Source organism: Echiichthys vipera (genome assembly GCF_963691815.1).
Source record: "Echiichthys vipera genome assembly, chromosome: 1".
Taxonomy (NCBI): Eukaryota; Metazoa; Chordata; class Actinopteri; order Perciformes; family Trachinidae; genus Echiichthys; species Echiichthys vipera.
Window position 1 is genome coordinate 25,847,217 of NC_139826.1, and position 22,621 is coordinate 25,869,837.

Below are 22,621 nucleotides of genomic sequence, written 5' to 3' on the forward strand. Positions count from 1 at the left end.
ATTAAGTGTATTTTTTGGTGAAACATGGAGTTCAATCAACACGGCAGCACAGAACATCTAAACAATCAGCACAGTTTTAAGAGGAGTGTCACCGATTCAGTATCCAACCAAATGTCTCACCTTCGGTCACAGTGAGGTTGACCTCTGACCTTTTGGATATAAAATGTCATCACTTCTCAATTTTATCATTCATTCATGCGCCAAATGCGAAGAAAATCTCTCCAGGGGTTCCTGAGATATAGCATTCAAAATAATTGGACAGACGAACAGACAACCCGGCACAGATGCATAAAAACTGTGTTAGAGAGATTGGATGCATCCAAACTGGCAGTTAACCAGGTGGAGATCTAAACATGACATCTTTGAAATAGTAGAAAATGAACACTAGAGAGAGAGTTTTATTACAGCAACAGAAAGCAAATTAAAGCAAAGTAATACCCTCACTTCAGATTGATGACCTAATTTATCAACTAAAAACATAGCATCATTAATTTTGCAGCTGCCGTCTCTTTACAACATGTGTGGATTTTATTAACTAGTGGGTGTTAACTCAAAAATGTAACTGACAAAAAATATAAGCCAATATGAAGCAGCCACATTAAAGCTGGGGTAGGCAGTTTAATGGTTATGGCAGAAAACTTGGGCAGATTCGGAAAATACAGCCATCCTCCTGTAGCTTCCCCCTCTCTGTCCTAAGCCCCTCCCACCAGACGAGCACAGGCACTTGCACGTGCTTCATACAGTAACCTGTACGAGTAGAAGTCATTAATGTCAGTCGTTCTGATCTTGATCTTGACCAAAGTCTACTGTCAGGGTGAGACCAATATGCTGAAAAGTTTATTGTGGCATTTTTGCCCAATGATGCAAAAAAAACTGCCTACCACAGCTGTAAACCGAATTATTTGTAGTAATGTGAAAATACGTCCTATTTATTTTGTTGTTCAGTGATGACATCCATGTGTCATCTCATGATATAGGAAATAAGTTCATAAGAGGAAACAGGTGTAATTCTCCTGCATTGAATTTTAGTTTGGTGCTCTGCCTGTTTTTGTTGATTTAATTGAATCCTTTTCGTCTTCCTTTCTTGCAGGTGTACAAGTGAAATTGTTATTCGCATTATGTTTCATTTACAAAGACGTTGTGTCAAAATGTGTGAGCTCTCAAAATGAGATGATTAGCCCCCCCCCCCCCACACACACACACACACTTGAGATTATCGGAGTTAAATCAGTAAAATAAGTAAGGATTTGTACGAGACAAGTACAGTTGTGGTGTCTGCTTGTCATCGTCACCTCAGATTAACGTGCAGTATGGTGACATGAAAAGCAAATGAAGACCTACTGCTGCACCTAGTCATCGAATCAAGACTGGTGACGCGGCAACAGCCTGCGGGACACGAAGCAATTGGGTGTGGTAGTGAGGTGAGTTCATCCATGCGTGTAAGTATACATATTTATTCACCGTCAAATACACACCTGCACACATACAGGCTGCAGCAGGGCACTGGTGCTGCATAATATCTCAACCTGGCATGATAACATCCTCAAATTGGCTTTTTGTCCAGAGACAAAAAGAAAAGGATGAGACTCGTTGCAGAAATTTTCTTGTGTAACACTGAGGAACAATTCATTCTCACTAAAAAAACAACTGAATTAATCTCACTGCAGTTATATTTTCATTGATATTATTATTATTATTATACAATTAGACTATATATTTATTTACTGACAAAACTCAACATTAGAGTATAAGAGAGTAAAAATGTGTGTACATGTATCACGTGACCATGGTGAACTTTGTCCAAGCAGAAGGAAAAATATCTTTAGCCTTCGTCTAAAACACCAGTTACATAATTCATTCTTTAGAGGTTGTTGTAACCATGACGACTGAAATGTGTGCTCCCACTTAAGGTTGTACTCACTACCATCATGCATTTTACACAGGGTTGCGGTAACCATGGTAACAGGAGCCTTCAAAAGAGGACAGTAAAAAATGCAAGGAAGTTGCACAGAGAGGGGCATACATTGAAAATAGCACGAAGCCCACGGGGCAAAGGGGCCAAACATTAAGACAGCCTTTCAAACAAACTGCTGGAACACACTCTTCCCTCATACCTACACATCTCCAACCTGCAGTGACCCTGTGAAAACACCACAGCACACACCACTGGGTATGTGAGCTCATGCTGAAAATGGCTGATTCATAAATGCCAAAAAAACAAAAAAAAAAACAAACAAACAAAGTGCAGAACAACCTGCAGCCATGATACTCAAAACAACAAGCAGTGACAGAGATGAGCAATTATGGAGTTACCTTCCCCCCTGTTAATAAAACAGTCAGGATCATTCAGACTGAAAAAAGTTGTTTTTCAACAGGAAATGCAGCGAGTCTGTAAAACAAAACAAATGTGCACACACAACCTCCTGGATGGAGGTAAAGGGCGATGCATCAAAAACTCAAAACCCTGACTTTTGACCTCATTGCCTCAATCTGGGACTCAGTTGTAAGTCATCTTCTTTGTAATTGAACAAAGCAGGTCATCACATCCCAGGGGACAACGATGAGACACTGTATCTCCTCCTATGTCGTATTGTCTGTTGGGAAAGTCTGTTTAACTTGTATTATGATAGACTGATTACATGAAAAGAACATGCTTCAGGCAGGCATAATAAAAGTATATCATGTAAGTTATTACAGGAGAAGTGAGTTTATATAAGATAAAAATAACAACAATTCAAGCAAAGGTCTGGCAGGAGCATGAACAAGAGACAACTTCTTCACAGAAGATTCAGAGCAGGCAAGGCAAGGTGCAGTCCAAGTTCACTACATTTTGATTTGAATAAGTGCTTTTGTGTTCACAAACGTCTCACAACCAAATATTTGTGACCACACTTTCCTGCTGCATGCCTCCTCATAGCTGGGCCATGAGAAAAGTAACTTGTGCATGCTTTTCTCACTGCCATCTGGTTGCCGAACACTTAAGTATCTGTATGCACACTTCATGAAGCAGGCGTCAAGTTTTTAATTTCTAAATATAACCAGTGGGAGTCAGGGGTTAGAACTGATTGGAATAAAAACTTCATCAAATGCTGAGCAGTAGAACATTCAGAAGAATCTGTCTTCAACTATCCATTAAAAACACAACATAAATGTGCTTATGTGTACTTTATGTTTCACTTTCACTCATCTCAACAGGATACTTCTGTCTATATTAAGATTAGATTTTCTGTGGTTGTGTGACCTGTTTGCAATGTGAAAGGAGACAACCCTGTCTCTTAGGAATTGTGTTTCTAAACACTGTACAACAACAAATAAACACAATGCCACCTGGATTACATTTTTTACACAACATAACCTATGACATGAGGAAACGTTGAAAGTCAAAACTTCGATACTAAAGGCGGAAGTAAAATGTTGCTGTCAATGAAAACCAACTGCAACATCATAGACAAACATAATCTGTTTAGCTGGGGAAATATATTAAAACATGCTGATGCTTGGCTAATTTTTAAGATTATGAATGGCAAAGCTCCCAAACAACTCTGCACTTTCATACAGCAGATAAAAATTACAACAGCAGAACTGCAAGGTCTGCTCTAAGAGGGGATTGTGTAGTCCCAGGTCCAGTTCCTTCGGTAAACTGTGTTTCTCTGTGAGGGCCTCTAAACTTTGTAACACAATACCAATACAAACAAGAAGAGTACCTCCTATCATACATTCAACCACAATTTAAAAAACTGACTGTTAAGCAATCGAAATGTGTATACTTTTAACTCTATAGTATGATAGTATTTCAACTGATTGCATGATCATTGTTGTAGCTGGCCTGTCTATCACATGGTGGTGGGTAATACCGGTGTCTTAAGGAGTCAGTCAATTGATGATATGCTCTACTGTTGTTATCTGTTTTTGTGTGTATTTTTTAGTATGTTTTTATTCTTCTAGGCTTTTGAGGCCCTCCCAGCATTTGGTTACCTCTAGGAAAAGATTGTGGTCTTAGGTTTAACACAGAAAATCAGCAGGGACTCGAAGCATGAGACAGAGTAGAGTGGCAAAGTCTGCTTAGGGAGCTCACGGTGGGTGGATGGGTCAAACAGACACAGGCATTTCACTGGGGAGACTGCTGTCCTGCATGAAAGCAAGTCAACATCAACAACTTAATCAACTGAGTTTATTGTAAACCACAATATTTCCCTTAACCTAATCAAGTATAGTTGTAGCCTAAACAGGTTTTGCACATTTGTAAGAAAACGTACAAAAAAGTTTTCGAAAGATTTCACACAAACCGTTGTGTAATGATATGTTGCCCTAACTAATGAACGACCCAACTAATGAACGTCCTAACTAATGAACGTCCTACCTAATGAACGTCCTACCTAATGAATGTTTATTGTCTGACTCAAACCACATACAGGACTCAGATAAAAACCCAGGGCCCAGTTTCACAAAGAACTTTTAGATTGGGATGTAGTGTTACCCTCAGGGCTCACAATTTGTGCCGGATCCTGTCAGAACATGATCCAGGACCACCAAGATTGGGGCTGGCACCCATTTGATTGGATCCAACACCTTCTTTGTCACAATCAAAACATTTTGTATAATATTTAATGGTATCTGTTCTGTCAGTCTTTTATTTCTCATTGAAGTTAATTGTAAATTGCTTGATATCCTATTTTGTCTGCCTTTTAAAAGAGAGAGACGTCATCACTCAGGTCACTGAGGTCACTGAGGTCAAACAGTGAAGCCGGAGGCGTGTGAGTTTTGTCCATGCGAGCTGACAGCTACTAATTTAACAATTTCCATGTTAATTTCCTAACAAGGAGGAAACTAGTAAAATTGTCACAAAGACAATGAAATTTGTTGAATTTTTAAAAACCAGAGGGTAAGTCAATATTGTGGAATAATACTGTAAGCCCAACAGCGAGTGGGCGTTTCTTGCTGTGCGGTGAAATGGTCAATTAGAATTACCATCGTTGTGGGCATATACTGTATTGTTTACGAGGCTCCATTGTCATGTCAGAAAATGCAACACTATTTTGGTGATCTGCACATAGCGTTGTTTATTATGTTATTCTTGTTTCGTTTAAGCATAGCAGCACCTCAGTGTTGTCACTGTAGTTTTGATGCTTTCTGTGACTTTTCTCCCAACCCGTCGAATCAGTGTCCTCTCTGTGTTCCAGCACCTTAATCTATGTCATCTAAGTCTTAGTAATCTGATGCGAGTTAACCCATTAATAAAGAGACCAGGCCATATAAAAAGATTATTTACTATTTTATCTGTGTCTGAATTTGATACAAATTTGTTTGGTCCACTATGTACAAACTGACTAAACCTTGATCACAGAGAGAAAAACTACACCTCTAATAGAAAGTGGATCAGAGAGCTCATTTGAGAAAGCTATTTTTATTTTACCGTCAGTTTCAGTTATCATTCTCCAGAAGTCATGCAAAAAAAAATTAAGATAAGGTGCCTTAGGATATGAGATAAGTTATAAAGGGATACAGATTTATTGCATTTATTTTCATAGTTGGCTCCTAGTGGGAAAACAAAATGAAATAATATTGAATTTTATCATTTTAATGAATTAAGCAAGAAATGGAGCTGAGAATGGGTGAGTTTAAAACTCTGTTGTGTATCTACATTTGGAGCCAAATCTTATCACGATGCAGGAATGTTCATGGGCGTAAGAATAAAATATCCTGTATACCAATGCATGAAAACTGCCCACAAGGAGCAGATTTATCAGTCTGGCTGGGCTGACAGTCATCAACGCTGACAGAGGAGCGCACTGTGACATCATCCCATCACTACTCCAGTCAACACCCTAAGGAGAGGGTGGATTAGGTGAATAAGGAGATAGTGGAATAGAAAAGCAGAAAGCTAGGGAGACAAACAGTCCTAAATCAGAAAAAAGAGGTTTAATAGATGCAATTAAATAAATTGTTGAAGTGAGATTGAGAGAGAAGGCAGAGGTGGAGAGTGAATGAAGGAGAGATGAGGAGACAACGGTTTATTGAGGAACAAAATGAGGGCTGCAGAGGGTAGAAAGGAAAATGATGAGGGGATAGTGAGAGGAATAGGAAGCAGAGGGCAAGGGACTGAGAGCTAATGGATGGGTGAGAACTTGAGGGATGAGGGTTACAAGCAGGGCCTGGGTATGAAGTGTGTCTCCATAAACATTACTGTATCTGGGTCTTGCTGATCATACACTAGCTGTAGGAGACCATGAAACACAATATAGGTCCCACGTTCCATGATGGATGAGGCTCAGGCTCCAATGTCAGCCCACTCAGCGCCCCCACCAACAGGGACAAATCACCCGGCCACCGCCCCCTTCACCACGCTGGCTAATACAACTAATGGAGCCATCGACAGTGTTCGACAGGTTTGATGCTCTTTGAATAGACTCGTTCTTGAGATATATCCACCGGGGAGTGGCTGTTTTTGTAAATCACGTACTGTGAATAAAGAGCCTGCAGTGATGTAATATCCTTCACAAAATTAGAGACGAGTCAATAAACTATGTTAAATGACTTCAAGAACACAGTTTTTTTTTCTTCCACTACTCACTGTCACCTTCACTGTGATGTCCACCTCAATTTCCTTTCATAGGCTCTCTTAAATCAGCTCCCTACTCGTGGCCACAAGCAGCAACCGGGGAAATGGTGTATGAGCTCCAGACTTGGATCTGACAGGTTTTTTAAAAAGATGCCTCGTTTGTGCTGACCTACATCGCTTTTTCTTTCCAATCATTTTTCCTCCCCGGGCCACTGCCGGCTCCAGAGGCTGTCGTTGGGACCAGTGGCCGGCCTGAAGAGTCATTAGGAGGCTTGACTCACTGTGATTGCTGGTTCAGACACCCAGTTGAAAGAGTCAGATGTGCCGACTGATAAAGGGTGGCAACAACTTCCTGCTTGATTAATGCTGTACAGTCGGGCATTGTGCAACTCAGCGAGTAGTGCAATATGACATTACCGCTGTCAAGTTTATAACTGAGTCCATCGACCAACAATGTACACACCCAAAGTTTGAATAACAGCGCTCATCAAATGTAACATACCACTGATCTACATGTGTTTATTCTCATCTCCAAATGACAACATTACTGCAAAGAAAGAGCTGAAGGGAACTGCAGTAGTGGGTGATCATTGTTACTACAGTGACCATTCATATTACACATCAGTCATTTAATCCATTGTAAAACTATTGATTAGTTCAGCTTTGAATGGCTCAAACAACAGAATATAGAAAGACAAAAAAATACATAACATTATCATTACATCCTAGCATAGAGTAAGTAAACAGCATCTTCAAACATGATGTAGTGAAAATATCTGATAATGGTTGTTTCAGCAAGACATGTGCAACATGTAGCATATTTAACTGTTATTCTAAACTTGTTATGACAAAAAGAGCATGCTACACCTGCTATTTATATGTTGATTGTATTCTCTGCTTTATTTGACTTGTTGATGCGTTGTTTTAACTTGCAATGTGTTAAGTGTTACAGAAGACCACAATGGAAACAAGTCTTCTGGCTTTATTGTGTTTGTATCCCTTGTGATTTTTGATTGTATATAATAACTGCTGTGGAGTATTATGTGTTTTCTATTCATCAAACAGGCTAAAATCACAGCAATTATAACAGCTTTTTAAATTTGTGGACACTGTGGAAACGTATTTTTTATATTGATACTCACCTATTCTACAAAACGCTGTGAAAACAGGTGTGCTTACTTTCAATGTGACTTTTAGACTTTAGAAATGTATTCCTCTCTTATTTCTTGTGACATGTTTCCAAAGATGATGGTCCATCTCTTTCTTTCCCACTGGAGTTTCCAGTTTCTCAAGCGCACAGTTTCTGTGGTAACATGGTGAATGTTTCTCATTTAAAAGTTATGAATGGTCAACCCCACACATATCACAGTATACCACACCAGGACATTCAGCGGTATTGAAAATACAACAAATATCTCAGTACCAGTGAATCCGAAGGACATTTTTAGCAACTGGGAAAGCAAAAAAAACGTGATAGGGAATTATAATGGCCACAACGTAGTTTGTGTTGATTGCAAGCAGACTTTGATATGCTCCATTTCAGAAACCGTCTTACATTTTACAGCTTTTACAAACTGTTGTGGAAATAGATTCTTCAATAAAGCTCAACAAACAGGATCAGCTTTTTCTCCGTGGATTATTTTGCCAAAGCATTTTTCTCTGCAGACAAAAATACGTTCACCCCTGCATCCTCACAAGTTAGAGTCTAGTAGGAATGACGATGTGCCAAATCTCGCAAAGTCTTTTAGGTGAAGAGACAGGACGCGAATAGCCTTGGTTGGGTGACGTCTTTAGACCAAACAAAAAACATGCCTTAGACATTACAATTCTGAACATTCTGAACCTCTCTCATCACAAGGTCTCTAACACAGGGTACAGATGCACAAATATGCCAATATATCATCATGAGTTAGTTATTTTCGTTATCCATTAAGAAGGTGAGACAGAGGAGACACTGAACTGTGTCTGACCTGACAAAACTATGATTATGAATTACAAATATCCAAAATTCCCACAACAAAACTCAGTGTTCAGAGTGGAGGTTGTCTGAGGCCAGTAAACTCTTTTTGGTTTTATTCCTATTAATTTCCCCGCTGCGCCTCAGTGTGTGTGCATTGAATCTCTGAGCTCATTAAGATGCAGCTCTGCCATGCAACAGCAGCTTTCTGAGATGATAATAACGCAAACAGCTTCAGAGCTTCCATCATAGTTATCTGCAGGTGGGTGATTATGCCCAGTCCACCGCAGGGCTTTGGCCGGCCTACCACAGTGACCCAAACTGACATACGTAACAAAAAAGCCACACAAGAGAGATTAGAGGACCTTTCACTTAGCGCAGAGCAAGAAAACACCGGCTTTGTCTTTAGATAACAGATCAGCGAGAAACAAAATTTGTCCTTTGACAATAATATAATTAACTGTAATCACAGCCACATTGGTGTCTTATGGGATTTTATCTCTAATATGTAATAAGTACAAGACAGCTTTGGCTATTTCTGCATCCCAAATCACAGATTAATATTAATCTTTTCACACAACACAACACACTGGTGATAATAAACTACGTTCAGTTGTTATGGGATGATTTTACCGTCACATCACACTAACCTCTCTGCACGTCAGTTTAGCTGTCATTATTAGAATAGATCATATCTCGGTGTTATGTAGCGAGCTTTGATGAGCATTTCTCAGCACCTCAGTGCACACCGCTACATTATGTGGCCTGTATATCACCACTTAATCTCGCAATGCCGATAGACAAGTCATGCATCTCTTCATTTCGTAAACATATTTTACTTTGAACAAGGAAAACAAGTGCAGTGTTTTACGAGATAATTATTCCTCAATAAGTTCCCCGGCAGCAGCGATGAAGATTAGTGACGAGTGAGTGGATTCTAAAAACACATTAAAGCTGCATTAATCAATATTTTTACGATTACAATAGATCAAATTACGTGCTTAATGTGAAAGAGATGGCTCATAGTGATGAACTGACAAAGAAGCAGTAACTTTTGACTTCAGTGTACATGGAAAAGTGTGTTCTGATTGTGCTTTGGTTATAATGCTGCATTGCACATCAGAGCTATTGGCACCATTTCAACGTTGCCAGATTAAAATGTTATAACTTTTCTGCCACTTAATTGTCATTTAATACTTTATTATTTGCACTTATTTCATAGCATACCGAAGGTTTACAGTTTATGTTACTTTACTTCACTTCACTTATTGCTGCATTTGCCTATTTGTACTCTTACTTATTCATTTTTATAGCATCATTACAGAGTACTTGTACAATGACAATAAAGATATTCTATTTTAAGAAGGATCACCAGCACCACCAGCAGCAGTAGCAGCAGCAGCAGCAGGCAGCTGTTTTCAGTGAAGAAGGAAAAAACACTGCACACTACCTGCCCAAAACTAGCAACTAGCTGGTGACTGTAGTGGAGCATATGAGCAGGAGTTGGCTGAGACAAAAACAGAGCTAAGAAAGATAATTCATATTTGACTTAAATTGTGGACCCGAACACAACACTAAATTAATGCTTATGTTGTTCAGTGGTTGGTGGTTGTGCAAAGGCTCATTTATGCTCAATGTCAAATACGAACATGGACGCAGCCTTTTCTCCATACTCCGTTCATTTCTGAGCAGCACCACTGGAAACTGTTGGGGCAGTGAAGCCAATTGTTTAAGTAAGACCATAGGACATGACAAATATATTCAAAAAATGTATGTAGGGAAGCATCTGTTGGGCGACTAACCCGCCATGATCTCTTGCCTGTTTTATATGCACTCCTTGGGGTCGGGTGCCTAAAAAAAGGGCAAGGGAAGAGGGTAGTGACTCTTTTGCTCTGTTGTAAATATCTATTTTTGTACATAAAGGGAGCATAAACGAGCCTTAAACAGAAGACTGTTTGCTAATACGCTGGTGGTCATGATGATGTCAACCTTGTGTTGTTTGGGTCCAAAAAAATAATGTAATGCAGATTTTATTATAAAAAAGTGTCTAAATATCTTTAAGCAAGGGTTCTACTTGGTCTGCTTGTTTACTGCCCATATTTAGATTTGACGTAATACAAAGCCCACTCAGCTGTTATCTTTTCTCTATTATCTGATTTGGTGTTATTTAGAAATATTTGGGCTGCAAGCTGCATTTGATTTCATTAATAAACCAACAGAATCTCATACCTCTATGGGAGTGTCTATTTATATCTTGTAGCATATTATGCTGGAAAGCTGACAGCAAAGGTGTCCCACTCTTTCTGTCTCTCTTTCACTGTCTGAGAGCGTCTTGTCTCATCACATATATTCTTGGCCGGATCATCCTGTTCCATCGTTCTCAGTCTGCTGGGCTCTGTGAAAAAAAAGGCCGGGAGCGAGCCAGCAGACGGGCGCAGGGATCTTACCGGACAGAAACACAGAGATGAGAGAGATGGACAGAGATGATGATGGAGAGCTGTTATTAGTTGTGGAAGGACACTAGCCGACTTGGCCCACGCGACCCCTTAGGGTAGAGACTTGCTGGCTGGCTGTGATTAGAGTTAGGTGCTTGACAGACCTCCAGACAGTGAGAGGAAGAGAGGATGATGGGGGGACAAGCGGTAAGCTGGTCCTCATCCCCTGACTGACCCTAAATTCAATTTAAGAAGCATAACTAGAATTACAGTCTTGTGGTTATATATGCCTCCGCCAACCAGGCAAGTTGCATTTTACATTCAAACAGTCCAGACTGACATAATATATGTAGTGAAGACTTTGAAGGAATTTAAGAAAAAGGTATTAAGTGTTGTGGATGTTTCCCACATATCTTCAACTCAGCAACACAGAAGATCTATACAGTCACCACAGTTTCTAGACTAGTGTCACAGATTCAGTTCCTAACCAAATGTCTCCCCTTCTGTTCCTCAGTTATGGCGTTAAATAATGGACACATACATGACTATGTCACAGTGAAGTTGACCTTTGAACTTCTGGATATCATCACTTCATAATTTTATCATATGAGACATTTGTGTGAAATGTCATAATAAGTGTAGGAATTCTTAAGTTATGGCCAAAAATGTGTTTTGTGAGGTCAAAGTGACGTTCCTGAAAAAACCTTGCAGGTGTTCCTAAGCAACGTATTCTCATCAACAGGTTCGTAGGATATTGTACGAAAACGATAGCTTGGTTAGGGTTAGGCAGGAAAATGACTTTAGAAAAGGGTTTAGAAAAAAGGTTGTGGTTTGGTTTAGTACATCTGGAACATGAAGGGCAATGGGAAATGAACCCCGCTCACCCAGGTGAAAGTCCTGTGTTTTTTTGGAGCTACCAACCACCCAAACCTGCCTCTTTAAATTGAGATTTGCTGTCTTGTTCTACGTCTTCTGCTTTTTATACGTGGAATAGACACAAAATAAACAAGTGGAAAAAAGACACAAATTACTGAGCATTACTTTGTGTCTTTAGATGTACGAAAAATGCATGAGAACAGCCTTTCCTGAGGTATCGCGTCACAAGAATGGAACGGACAACCCGACAACATATTGCCTCTGGCCGAGGCTGTCACCAGCGCCGAGGCAAAAATGGTCATAATAGATGCAATAATATAAAACACAAGATAAATGTTCTTTTCTTCCAAGACAGACAGCTATTTTTCATCAAGCAAAAATTCACAGATGACCTAGTTAGGAGAGCACACTTTAATGCGCTGCAGAGAGGATTTGAGAAAACATCACACAAAAATCTATATTGTGTCAAATGAGACTACACTCAGGTTTATTAGCCTTCTAGTGTCAAAACAGTGGGTTAAGCACTTCATCCCTCCAACACTGATGTGTCAATAGAACAGCCAGTTTAGTGCTTTGTTCACCAGCTGAGAGACCGTGTTAGTCCCTGACAGCTGCTCTGAGATCACTGGTAGATGAGAGGTTAGCATATTCTCAGATGAGTGTTTCATGTGAGGAACCGTACTACTAAATAATGAGGGTGCCCTTCTCCTGTGCCTACGACTCAGATCAAAAATTGAAGAGCTGCAGTTAAGCAGACTTACAAAAAGACCGGATGAAGAACACAGGCGACATGAAAAACGGGAACAAGAGGACTCAAAATGTGAAGTTGGAAAGAAAATGGGGTTAAAAAAAACCCAAAAGGAAAACAAACAGAAGGAAAAGGACATGTCATGTTTTAATGGCCTGGGGGACAGCAAATTTCACGTGCAGTATTCTCCAAAAGGCAGTGTAGATGAGGCTTTGTAACATCTAACAGTTAAATAAATATAGTTTTTAAAGGGTTGCCATAGGGACACTCGTGAAATCACTGTTTCTAAAATCCTGGCTACGGCAGTTACAATTTAACTTCTTCTTAACTGAGGATTTCCAAATATTCATGTAAAGAAACGACAGACAAGAGGTCAAGATGCAACTGATTGGATATTTGAATATTTTTTAATTTAAAAAATGTTATGAAAAGCAAGTCCTTGTCTGTGCTTCTTTTCATAATAATCCTATGAGAAGATAAACGACATTTTAACCATCATGCATCACAGGGACATTTTTGGAGTTTTAATTTTTCAATAACGTTGGCTGTGTTAATGCATGTGGAAAGAAAATTGAATCATAATATGTTTAACCTCAGCACCTATAAAAAGTCTTTAATAAACCGTGTAGCCAAATACAGACACTCAGACCTTTAAAGGACAGAGTGTCCCATTTTCCACCAGACTGAGCCATTTCATGTTCACCAAATGGAGCAAATCAATGCTATTTTCTGGGTTTCCACCAGGCAGAACGCTGCTGTTTTACGGCGTTTTTCCACCGCATGGTACCAGCTCAACTCGACTGAGCACGGCAGCCCAGTACGGCAGGGGTTTGCTTTTTTCACTGCAGCAGCTTCCCGCTTGAAAATGTCTTCAGTGGCCTGACTTTTCGGGGCAGTAGCTCCTTGTATTTTGGGCATTTTGTATTTTTAAACATAAGTATTCTGAAAGTATTTTTCATGTCAAGGAAACCACTGAGAGTGAATGGAGTTACGGGATGTTAGGCTACCTCCATACTGTTGGTGGTATCGTATTTTGGTTCTGTTACAGTGGAATAGTGGTTAGCAATGTTGCCTCCCAGCAATAGGATTCCCGGTTCAAATCCCAGGTGGAGCCCTTCGGTGTGGCTTCCGGCTTTTGTATGTTCTCCTCGTGTCTGTGTGGGTTTTCTCCGGGTTCTCCGGCTTCCTCCCGCAGTCCAAAGACATGCATGTGTTAGGTTAACTGATTACTCTAAAATGCCTGTGAGTGTGAGTGTGAATTGTTGTTTGTCTCCGCCCCATGCCCGATGTCAGCTGGGATCGGCTTCATCCACAGTGAAGATGGATCGATGGATGTTTCCCTCAGTCCCCTGCTGTGAGCTCTCCTGTGCAGCACCTCTCCTCCTCCTCCACCTCTTCCTCCTCCACCTCTTCTACCTCCACCTCCTCCTCCTCCACCTCCTCGTCCTCCACTGAAGACACCAGCAGCCTCCCCTGCATGACTGTGACTGCAGGCCAGGTTAGGAGACAGCTGGAGAGACTCCACCAGCATAAGGCTGCAGGCCCTGACGGTATCAGCCCCAGGATCCTGAAAACATGTGCCAGCCAGCTGTCTCCTGTCCTACAACACCTCTACAACCTGAGCCTTGGTCAGGAGAGAATACCAGTGCTTTGGAAGACTTTCTGCCTGAGTCCTGTTCCAAAGAAGTCGTCACCATCAGACCTCAATGACTATCGTCCAGTGGCCCTCACATCTTACGTCATGAAGGTGCTGGAGAGACTGGTTTTGGTCAACCTGAGGCCGCAGGTGAGAGCCCTGCTAGACCCTCTGCAATTTGCTTACCAGCCCCACTTGGGAGTTGATGATGCTGTCATCTACCTGCTGCAACGAGCCCATTTGCACCTGGATGGTGGAGGAGGTACTGTGAGAATCACATTCTTTGATTTCTCTAGTGCTTTTAACACCATTCAGCCACTGCTACTGGGGGAGAAGCTGCGGGTGATGGGAGAAGACGACACAATGATCTCCTGGATTACTGACTACCTGACAGGCAGGCCGCAGTTTGTCCGTATGGGCAGTGTTCTGTCTGATGTGGTGGTTAGTGATACAGGAGCTCCACAGGGGACTGTACTGTCTCCTTTCCTGTTCACCTTATACACCACTGACTTTCAGTACAACTGGTTCGTGTCACCTGCAAAAGTTTTCTGACGACTCGGCTGTTGTTGGGTGTATAAGTGAGGGACAGGAGGAGAAATACAGGGCACTGGTAGACAACTTTGTGAAGTGGACTGGACAGAATCACCTGTGGCTGAACATCAGCAAGACCAGAGAGATGGTGATAGATTTCAGGAAGAAGAGGAACACGGCTTTCCAACATCTGTGCATTCTGGGCAAGGATGTGGAGGCGGTGGAAGATTACAAGTACTTGGGTGTTACCATAAACCACAGACTGGACTGGAGATCTATCACTGAAGCTGTTTACAAGAAGGGGATGAGCAGACTTTACTTCCTGAGGAAGCTGAGATCCTTCAACGTGTGCAGCAAGATGTTGGAGATCTTTTATCAGTCTGTGGTGGCCAGTGTACTTTTCTTTGCTGTGGTTTGTTGGGGAAGCAGCATTGGCGCCAGCGACACCAACAGACTCAACAAACTGATCAGGAAGGCTGGCTCTGTCATCGGCTGCAAACAGGACACTCTGGAGGCTGTGGTGGAGAGGAGGACACTGAAAAAACTGCTATCCATCATGGATAATCCTCTCCACCCTCTCCAACTCACACTGGTCAGACAGCGGAGCACCTTCTCCAAAAGGTTGCTTCAGCTTCGCTGTCGTAGCAACAGATTCAGGAAATCTTTCCTGCCACAATCCATCACTTTTTTTTAATAACTCTCTGACCTCTGCCTGACAGAGAACTCTGCTCTCTCTACTGTTTTTTGTTTTGTTTTGTATGTATTATTATTGTTATAGTATATTTTGCATATTTTGTTGTATATATTATTATTATTTATTGTTTATAGCACACTGTGCACTGTATATATACACTGTGTATATATTGGATTCTATTTATGTTATGTACAAAGTTTTTATTTGCTGACCCACTACTGCTGTTACAAAATAATTTCCCAGTCTGGGATCATTAAAGTAATTCTATTCTATTCTATTCTATTCTATTCTATTCTATTCTATTCTATGTAACTCAGTGAGAGTGGAAAATAATAACAAAGAATTTTACTGCTTACTACTTGATGCAGACATTTTTGTCCTCTAAGGTCATTAGAGCATTTTATTTTAAGGGATGCACGAGGGTTAAGCAGGAGTATGATTTATTCAGTTTTTTAAGGGGAACATGAAAATCCCTTCACCATTTCAGACTATTAAAGTGTTGATCCTTCAGGTCACCTACACTATAGACCCCTGCATCAACACAAAGAGATATAACCTGCAGCACTTTATATTACACGTCATTACATATCTTCACTATGACAGCCACCTCAGCTACTTATTTTATTTTTGTGCCAATCTGATCAAATTTCCCATCATTCTTCTCTTGTTACCTCTTTTCTGGTGTGGTTTCGTTTTCTTTGCTTGCTGGAGCTTCTTGTAGATCTGGGAGGTTGGCGAAGTCATCCTGTTCAGCCAGCCCGATTGCAAGAGACAGAACAACCATCTTCCCCTCACTGGACACACAGACAAACAAGACATCACAAGACCACACGTGTGACCACACAGTGTGGACAAATAGGCACAGACACACACACACACACACACACACACACACACACACACACACACACACACACACACACACACACACACACACACACACACACACACACACACACACACACACACACACATACACACATTCCAACATACAAACAGAAAAACATGCACCACACATTCATTTCACATACGGAGAGAGTGGGAGAAAGGTGGTAGACTGTTGTGAGGACACTTTTTCATTTTCACAAATGTTCAGTCTATACTTTACACTGCAGTGCATCTCAACCAGACCTGTGTGCTATCGGGAGAGTTGAATATCCAATACAAACTTCATTAATCTAACACCTTAGTAACACTTTCCTCCATGTTTCTTGCTATTGTGTCCTGACTATTTGGCTAGTATTTCTTAAAGCCAATTTTGTCCTAATATTATTGAACATTACTGCTTTCAAAACATGGATTTTGTTGGTTTATGTGCAGAATAAATCATGACCTAGAACTTACAGTGTATTGTTTTGCATTTCACTGTGACAGTTTTGCTTTCTGTCCCCCTTATTCAATATGTGAAGTCAAAATGATCTCTGATGAGCATATTTTCACATTAATACTAATGTTAAATTTTAAAAGGGATAGTTCAGATTTTTTGAAGTGGGATGGTATGAGGTTCTCATCCATAGTCTGAGTATTAGTTACAGTACATGACGTTTGCCATGACACCAGTTTGGTGAAGCAGGCAAGAGGACCAGCACAGAAGCTGTACTGATGTGGATTGATCAATATCAGTTTAAGTGTACGCTATAGTCAGAATGTTTTCACCACTTTACCTTGCAGTCAGACAGTCCTGTTTAAGAATACGTGGGGGGAACTAAAACGGTTATCTACGGTCTCTTCAAAGCCCCCAAGCCAAACCTGGTTGGTTTGGTTGTGTCAGTTTTCTAGTTCCTAACCCTTCAGTTCCCCCATGTAAAGAATAGGGTAAGAAAAGGTAAAGTGGTGAAATACAGCATACACATGAGCTGATTGATTTCTTTTTTTAGGCTGGCCTTTTTTTTAGGTGGCTAAAATGTGTTTTTGCTGCTGCCCCCTTCCACAGCAGTGCATTGCTTAGCTTTACGTGCAGGTACTCCTGTCTGCTTCAGTGTGGGCGTGCCAAGCGCCTCTAATGTAGGTAATACACTGACTGTGGATAGAAACCTCATAAAACCCCACTTCAAAGAATTAGAACTATAACTTTAATTAATCCAAATTTATAAGGTTTCATTCTGTGGCGTGGAGATGCTGCCATTGCCATCATCAAAATACAATTTACACAAATAATGAATGCACAGCCCTGAGGTGTCTGGCAATTTCTTCTCTTTTCCTTTATTAGAAAATTAGATAACATCACAGGTCAAAAGAAAACAGACCTGCTCTTGCTGAAAGGAGACCTTCAGACTGTTTGTTTTTTTCACCAACCCTGTGAGGTTCAGAGTGTGCTATTAAAAGCCACCCAGCCTTTGAATTACTATAAAGTCTTATTCTCACATTTTGAAAAACGTGTACGTCTTTGGCAAGTTTCTACTGCAGAATCGGATGATTCTTTCTTTAGTTCTTTAACACTGATGTGGGGTTTTATGGTTCATAACAGAGTATCCCATGCATTTCTAATATTAATTGTTTTATAGCATAACACTAATTAGAATATATGGGATGATACCAGGGATACTAATTATGGGCCAACATAAGGGGCTTTTTCTTATAATTCAACGTTACAATATATGAGGTTATATAATGCATCTGTTAACGGTGTGTATTCTCAGGGACTCAATTTCTCATGAATGTGTTGCTATCCACTGTAGATATGGCAGTAATAGAAATGTGTTTGGCTGAAATGAGAATCATTAGCAGAAAGACTTAGAACCACTTATGCCTCCATGGCTTTATCAACCTTTGTTATCTGTTTCCTAGAAAAATATAAGTGTAAACAATAATAAGTAAAAAAGCTTAAAGAATGGTTTGGATTGTTTCACACAGAAAAAATAGAGGCAATTGAAATGACATGCAGAAAAAAAAGAAGAAAAAGTGAATGAAATCCATGGAAATTGAGGTGGCCTTAACAAAAACCTGCAACAAAGAAACACATCAAGTTGATTTTCAGCTGTTATTCTCCGTCTAAACATACCTGAGGTCATTTAAATTACGTCTGACTGAAGTGTACGGCACTGTGGATTCAAGAGGCCATGCAAACAGTGACCTTAACAAATTAACATTTGCCCACAACTGAACTTGTCATTCACAGCCCGAAAATAAAAACCTGCTCTTTGTGCTGAACCAAGGACAACCTTAATGTATTTACTTTACCACAGTCTTTTCTGAAAGGGTAATTCCAACATGATTTTTCTCATTCTTAAAAAGCACCTCACTGCAAATTTTAAGGCATAATTACAAAAAAATAAAATGTTGGCTTTACCAGGTTATGAATGACAGAAGGTAGATCCTAATCACGGGACATTAATAATTCATTTTTACTGTAGTATAAACCTAATTGAGAGATGGCTCTTATAACATTCGTGAAACAATGTGTCAATATGAAATAGTGACCAAAACTGTAAATCCTGCCAAATACTGATTCAAATTCATTCTTTATTGTCCTCTATGAGGAAATTTGTTTTCACAGTATGGAATGATTTTCCATTTGTCATACCGGTGGATGGCTGAAACAATTGCTGGAACTCTTCAATACGCAGCAAAATATATAACATTGTTCACCATGAAGAGCGCAGCAGTTGGGACAAGTTGTGAGCGTACCCTTCTTACTAACGTTTAAAACTTTAAACACAATAATAAACAGCCCATAACTAACTCTCTTTAACAAAGCAGCAAGAGAACACCATGGCAGACTACTCCTGATGGTAGAGTGAGCCACTTACAATCTATAATAAGGCCCAGTCATGCAAAAAAAAAAAGAAAGACAGAAATGCTGTGATATACTGTTAAACTGCCAGAATCTTTGAAAATACCATGATTAAATTTTTTGTCATACCGCCCAGCACTAGTCTGAACACAGAAAAAAACATTCAAAACAAGGTATAGACAGACAAGGACATAACACCAACACAAGTCTATTACAGTGTGCCCAGACTATTTAAAGCAGTTATGGCTGATGGCACAACAGACTGTGCTGTTGCAGCAGAGCACCAGAATTAGTACAGTATGAGTCAAATATAAACAAATAGCAACAACTACAAACGCATCTTAACTCGTCCTTATTTGCCTGCGACTGATTTTTTTAAAATAATTCTCTCCGCATTTTTCTTCTGATTCTTCCTCTCATCTCTCCATATCTCACACTTGTGATCTAATTTTCCAGCTTGTATGTGCTTTCTGCGGGGCATTCCCTCCTTAACAAGAGGCTGTTTGTTGAAGCAAAATCGACAACAAGATGAACACATTAGCACTTAAGGGACCACTGGGGATGTGTAAACAGTACCGACATGAGGCCCGTCAATGAGGTGAATGGATTTGTATAGATGTCCAAAAAAGACACGCGCACTCCAACCAGAGGGCTCTGAAATCATTACCACCTACACCAGCTCTATTGATCTGAAATGTAAGCGGGGAGGCTCAGTTGCCACACTATGTGACAAGCACTGTACACATGGAAAGGGAAACTGCAACATTTTGTTGTTCATACCCTGCTGATCACATGCTATTCCCACTTCCCACAGTGTGTTTTCCCTTCAGGGTCAACAACTGACATGTTTGGTCCAGTGAGATTCATGAGGACAGGGGCGATGGGCAATGCCACCTCCCTATAGTGCTAGCCTTATTTGAATGATGATTCACATAGGCAGGGAGGTTACTGGCCTGAAGACACTGTTAATGGGAAGACACGCAAAAAGTACAGGAGTGTAGAGCAGTGTGTGTGGATGTGTGTGGGTGTGGGTCTATGTGCATGGTTATGAAGGGAGAAGGGAGGGGGGTCGTTTACGTGATGCTGCTTTATGGAGCACATCATCTGTAATCTATCATTCAAGTCAAGCGAAGGAAGAGAGAGCTCTTCGTGCTCGGTATCGCAAACAATCAGTGGCCTCCGCACACCAGCAGCCGTTCAACTCAGTAGTGAAAGCATTGGAAAACCGTTGGCATGGTTGTATTGATCTTTGCTAACTGCAGGGTGAAAGAATATTTCTTCTGAACACTGATTGGGTTAGAGTTATTGTTATTTTATCATGCATTACTGTCAGTTTTTTATGTTGGAAAAACTCTATTATTATTGTGAGATGGATCAAGTCCATAGTATGTGATGTTTAAGTCAATACAAATGCAGTTAATTTAACTATTATGCCTGCTGTATTTTATTCAGCTCACTGAATAAAATACAGCAGGCATAATAGTTTTTGGAATTAGTAGTTTAACAACTTTCTATTTCTGCTCAGCTGTTTAAGCCATTTCATGCCTCCTTCATGCTTTTGCTATGAATCTAGAAACAAAGGATCTACATAGAGGAGAATAACCTTATAACAGCCCCTACATCTTACCGCAACTGCAATAACATTCTGTAAAGCTTGGTTTTATGATTTAAAAAAAACCATCAAAACATGTTTTGGTTCTTCCTCTGGAGCTTATTGGGTATTCCCAAGACACTTGTTAAATACATAATATTCAGATGTTGTATCTACACCTCTGCAATTAACAGTGAACTCAAACAGACACACCAACACAAGAACAAACAAACAACATCTCTAGGGGTGGAAAGAATCCCAGAAGTGAATCGGAAAATTATTTTCACATTAAAGATTTATTTATTTATCGACTACATCGATACATGGACCCGTGTTCTGGTCAAAATGTACCATGAACCAATCGATGGCCCGATTATGAAGTTATGAACCCGCTGACTGAAGCTTTCCTGCTTCTACACAGCGTCTCCACTCCGCTCCACTCTCTTAAAAGGTCAGTAGCGTTAAGCGTTGCTATGGCTGCTTGTGAGGAAGAACAACATGGCTGACAATGTTTATAGTGCACCATCAAATCTAAAATCTAAAGTTTGGAAGAAATTTGGGTTCTATAAGGAGGAAGGAAAACTCAACCAAAGTCTGGACACTTGTATCGTCTGTAGAACAGCTATAAAGTCCAGCGGCAGAAAGATGAATCTTAAAACTCATCTTGTGAGACAACATGGTGAAATCTACACGAGTGACGAGGAATATGTGGATGCTAGTAATGTTACAGCTAACACAAGCAAAACTGCACAAGACAAAGGCACAGATCTTAAAAAACATTTCCTGCCACAACTGGGCGAGGTCTAAGGTCATCATGGCATCTATAGCCCCCTTAATTGCTCAGGAAGTGGAGTTGAAGTAATGGCTCTCATGAAATGGTAAATACGTTAGAGTTTGTTTGTTCATACAGTTTGTCAACCTGTGTCTATTGGAAAAGTAATAAACATGATGACATGTTATTCTGAAATTATACATTTGTTTTTCATTTCCTTCCCATGCCATAATGTAAAGTAACAAAAATACTTGTGATTACCTCGTCTTTAATCAAATACATCTATTTGAAGGTAAGCAGCATTTATTACGGAAAATTAATTTCTTCATTAAACAAATGTTGAGAACTGTAACAGATTGCATCTGAATAATATATCAAAATGTATCATAGCCCATGTATCTACATACGTATTGGATCATTTTATAAGGGAGAGATGCACACCCATATAATTCACTGTGCAGCACAGCCACAGAAATCATAGTGTGTCTATGAGAAGACAATAAGACCTACTGATAGTGGATGGATTGAATAGCTATTAATGTGCATAATGTAGTTAAATCTGTCACATCTAACACATGCATTTACGTCACAAACTATATCCTGAAAAATGCCTCGACAACATTTCGACATTTAAAGTTTTGCAAAGGTAACATCTTCTGTCACGCTTTCCCAAAGCAGTATTTCAGTTAAAAAAGCTTATGACACTTACAAGAACGACTTGACGTCCAACCCTCTGTGGCGGATCTGCTCCATCATGTGATCCCAGCTGCCAGGATTTGACCTCGATCGACCTGCCCCCGTTCCCCTGTGCCGGGAGGCTCCAGCCGGACTCCCCCGGACCCCGCGTGGGCCCCCACGGTGGCCCCCGCCGCCTGGGCCTGTGTGTAGCTGGCCCAGGCTCTGTGATGTGACTGGGGGGTCGTTAGGGCCCGGAGGGGGCTGGTGAGTGAGGGGCTGTTGGAGGCTCTGCTGCCGGACCAGGGGCCGAGGGCGCGCCACGGCTGAGGATGGGATGTGCTCCAGGGTGGAAGCAGATGAGAGGGAAGCATCCCCGAAACTGAGCAGACACATGGGAGCACCGAGGACAGA

The 22,621-nt window shown here is 40.6% G+C and overlaps 1 protein-coding gene across 1 annotated transcript in view; it reads right to left on the bottom strand.

The window, feature by feature from the left end:
- syt7b (synaptotagmin VIIb) overlaps positions 1 to 22,621 on the bottom strand; it is a gene marked incomplete at both ends in the record, with an annotated part of 104,283 nt that overhangs the window by 14,647 nt on the left and 67,015 nt on the right. Inside the window, 2 exons of the mRNA XM_083934905.1 lie at positions 16,108 to 16,230; positions 22,242 to 22,589. Coding sequence (XP_083791031.1) covers positions 16,108 to 16,230; positions 22,242 to 22,589 — 471 coding nt within the window. The remainder of the gene's footprint in view (positions 1 to 16,107; positions 16,231 to 22,241; positions 22,590 to 22,621) is intronic.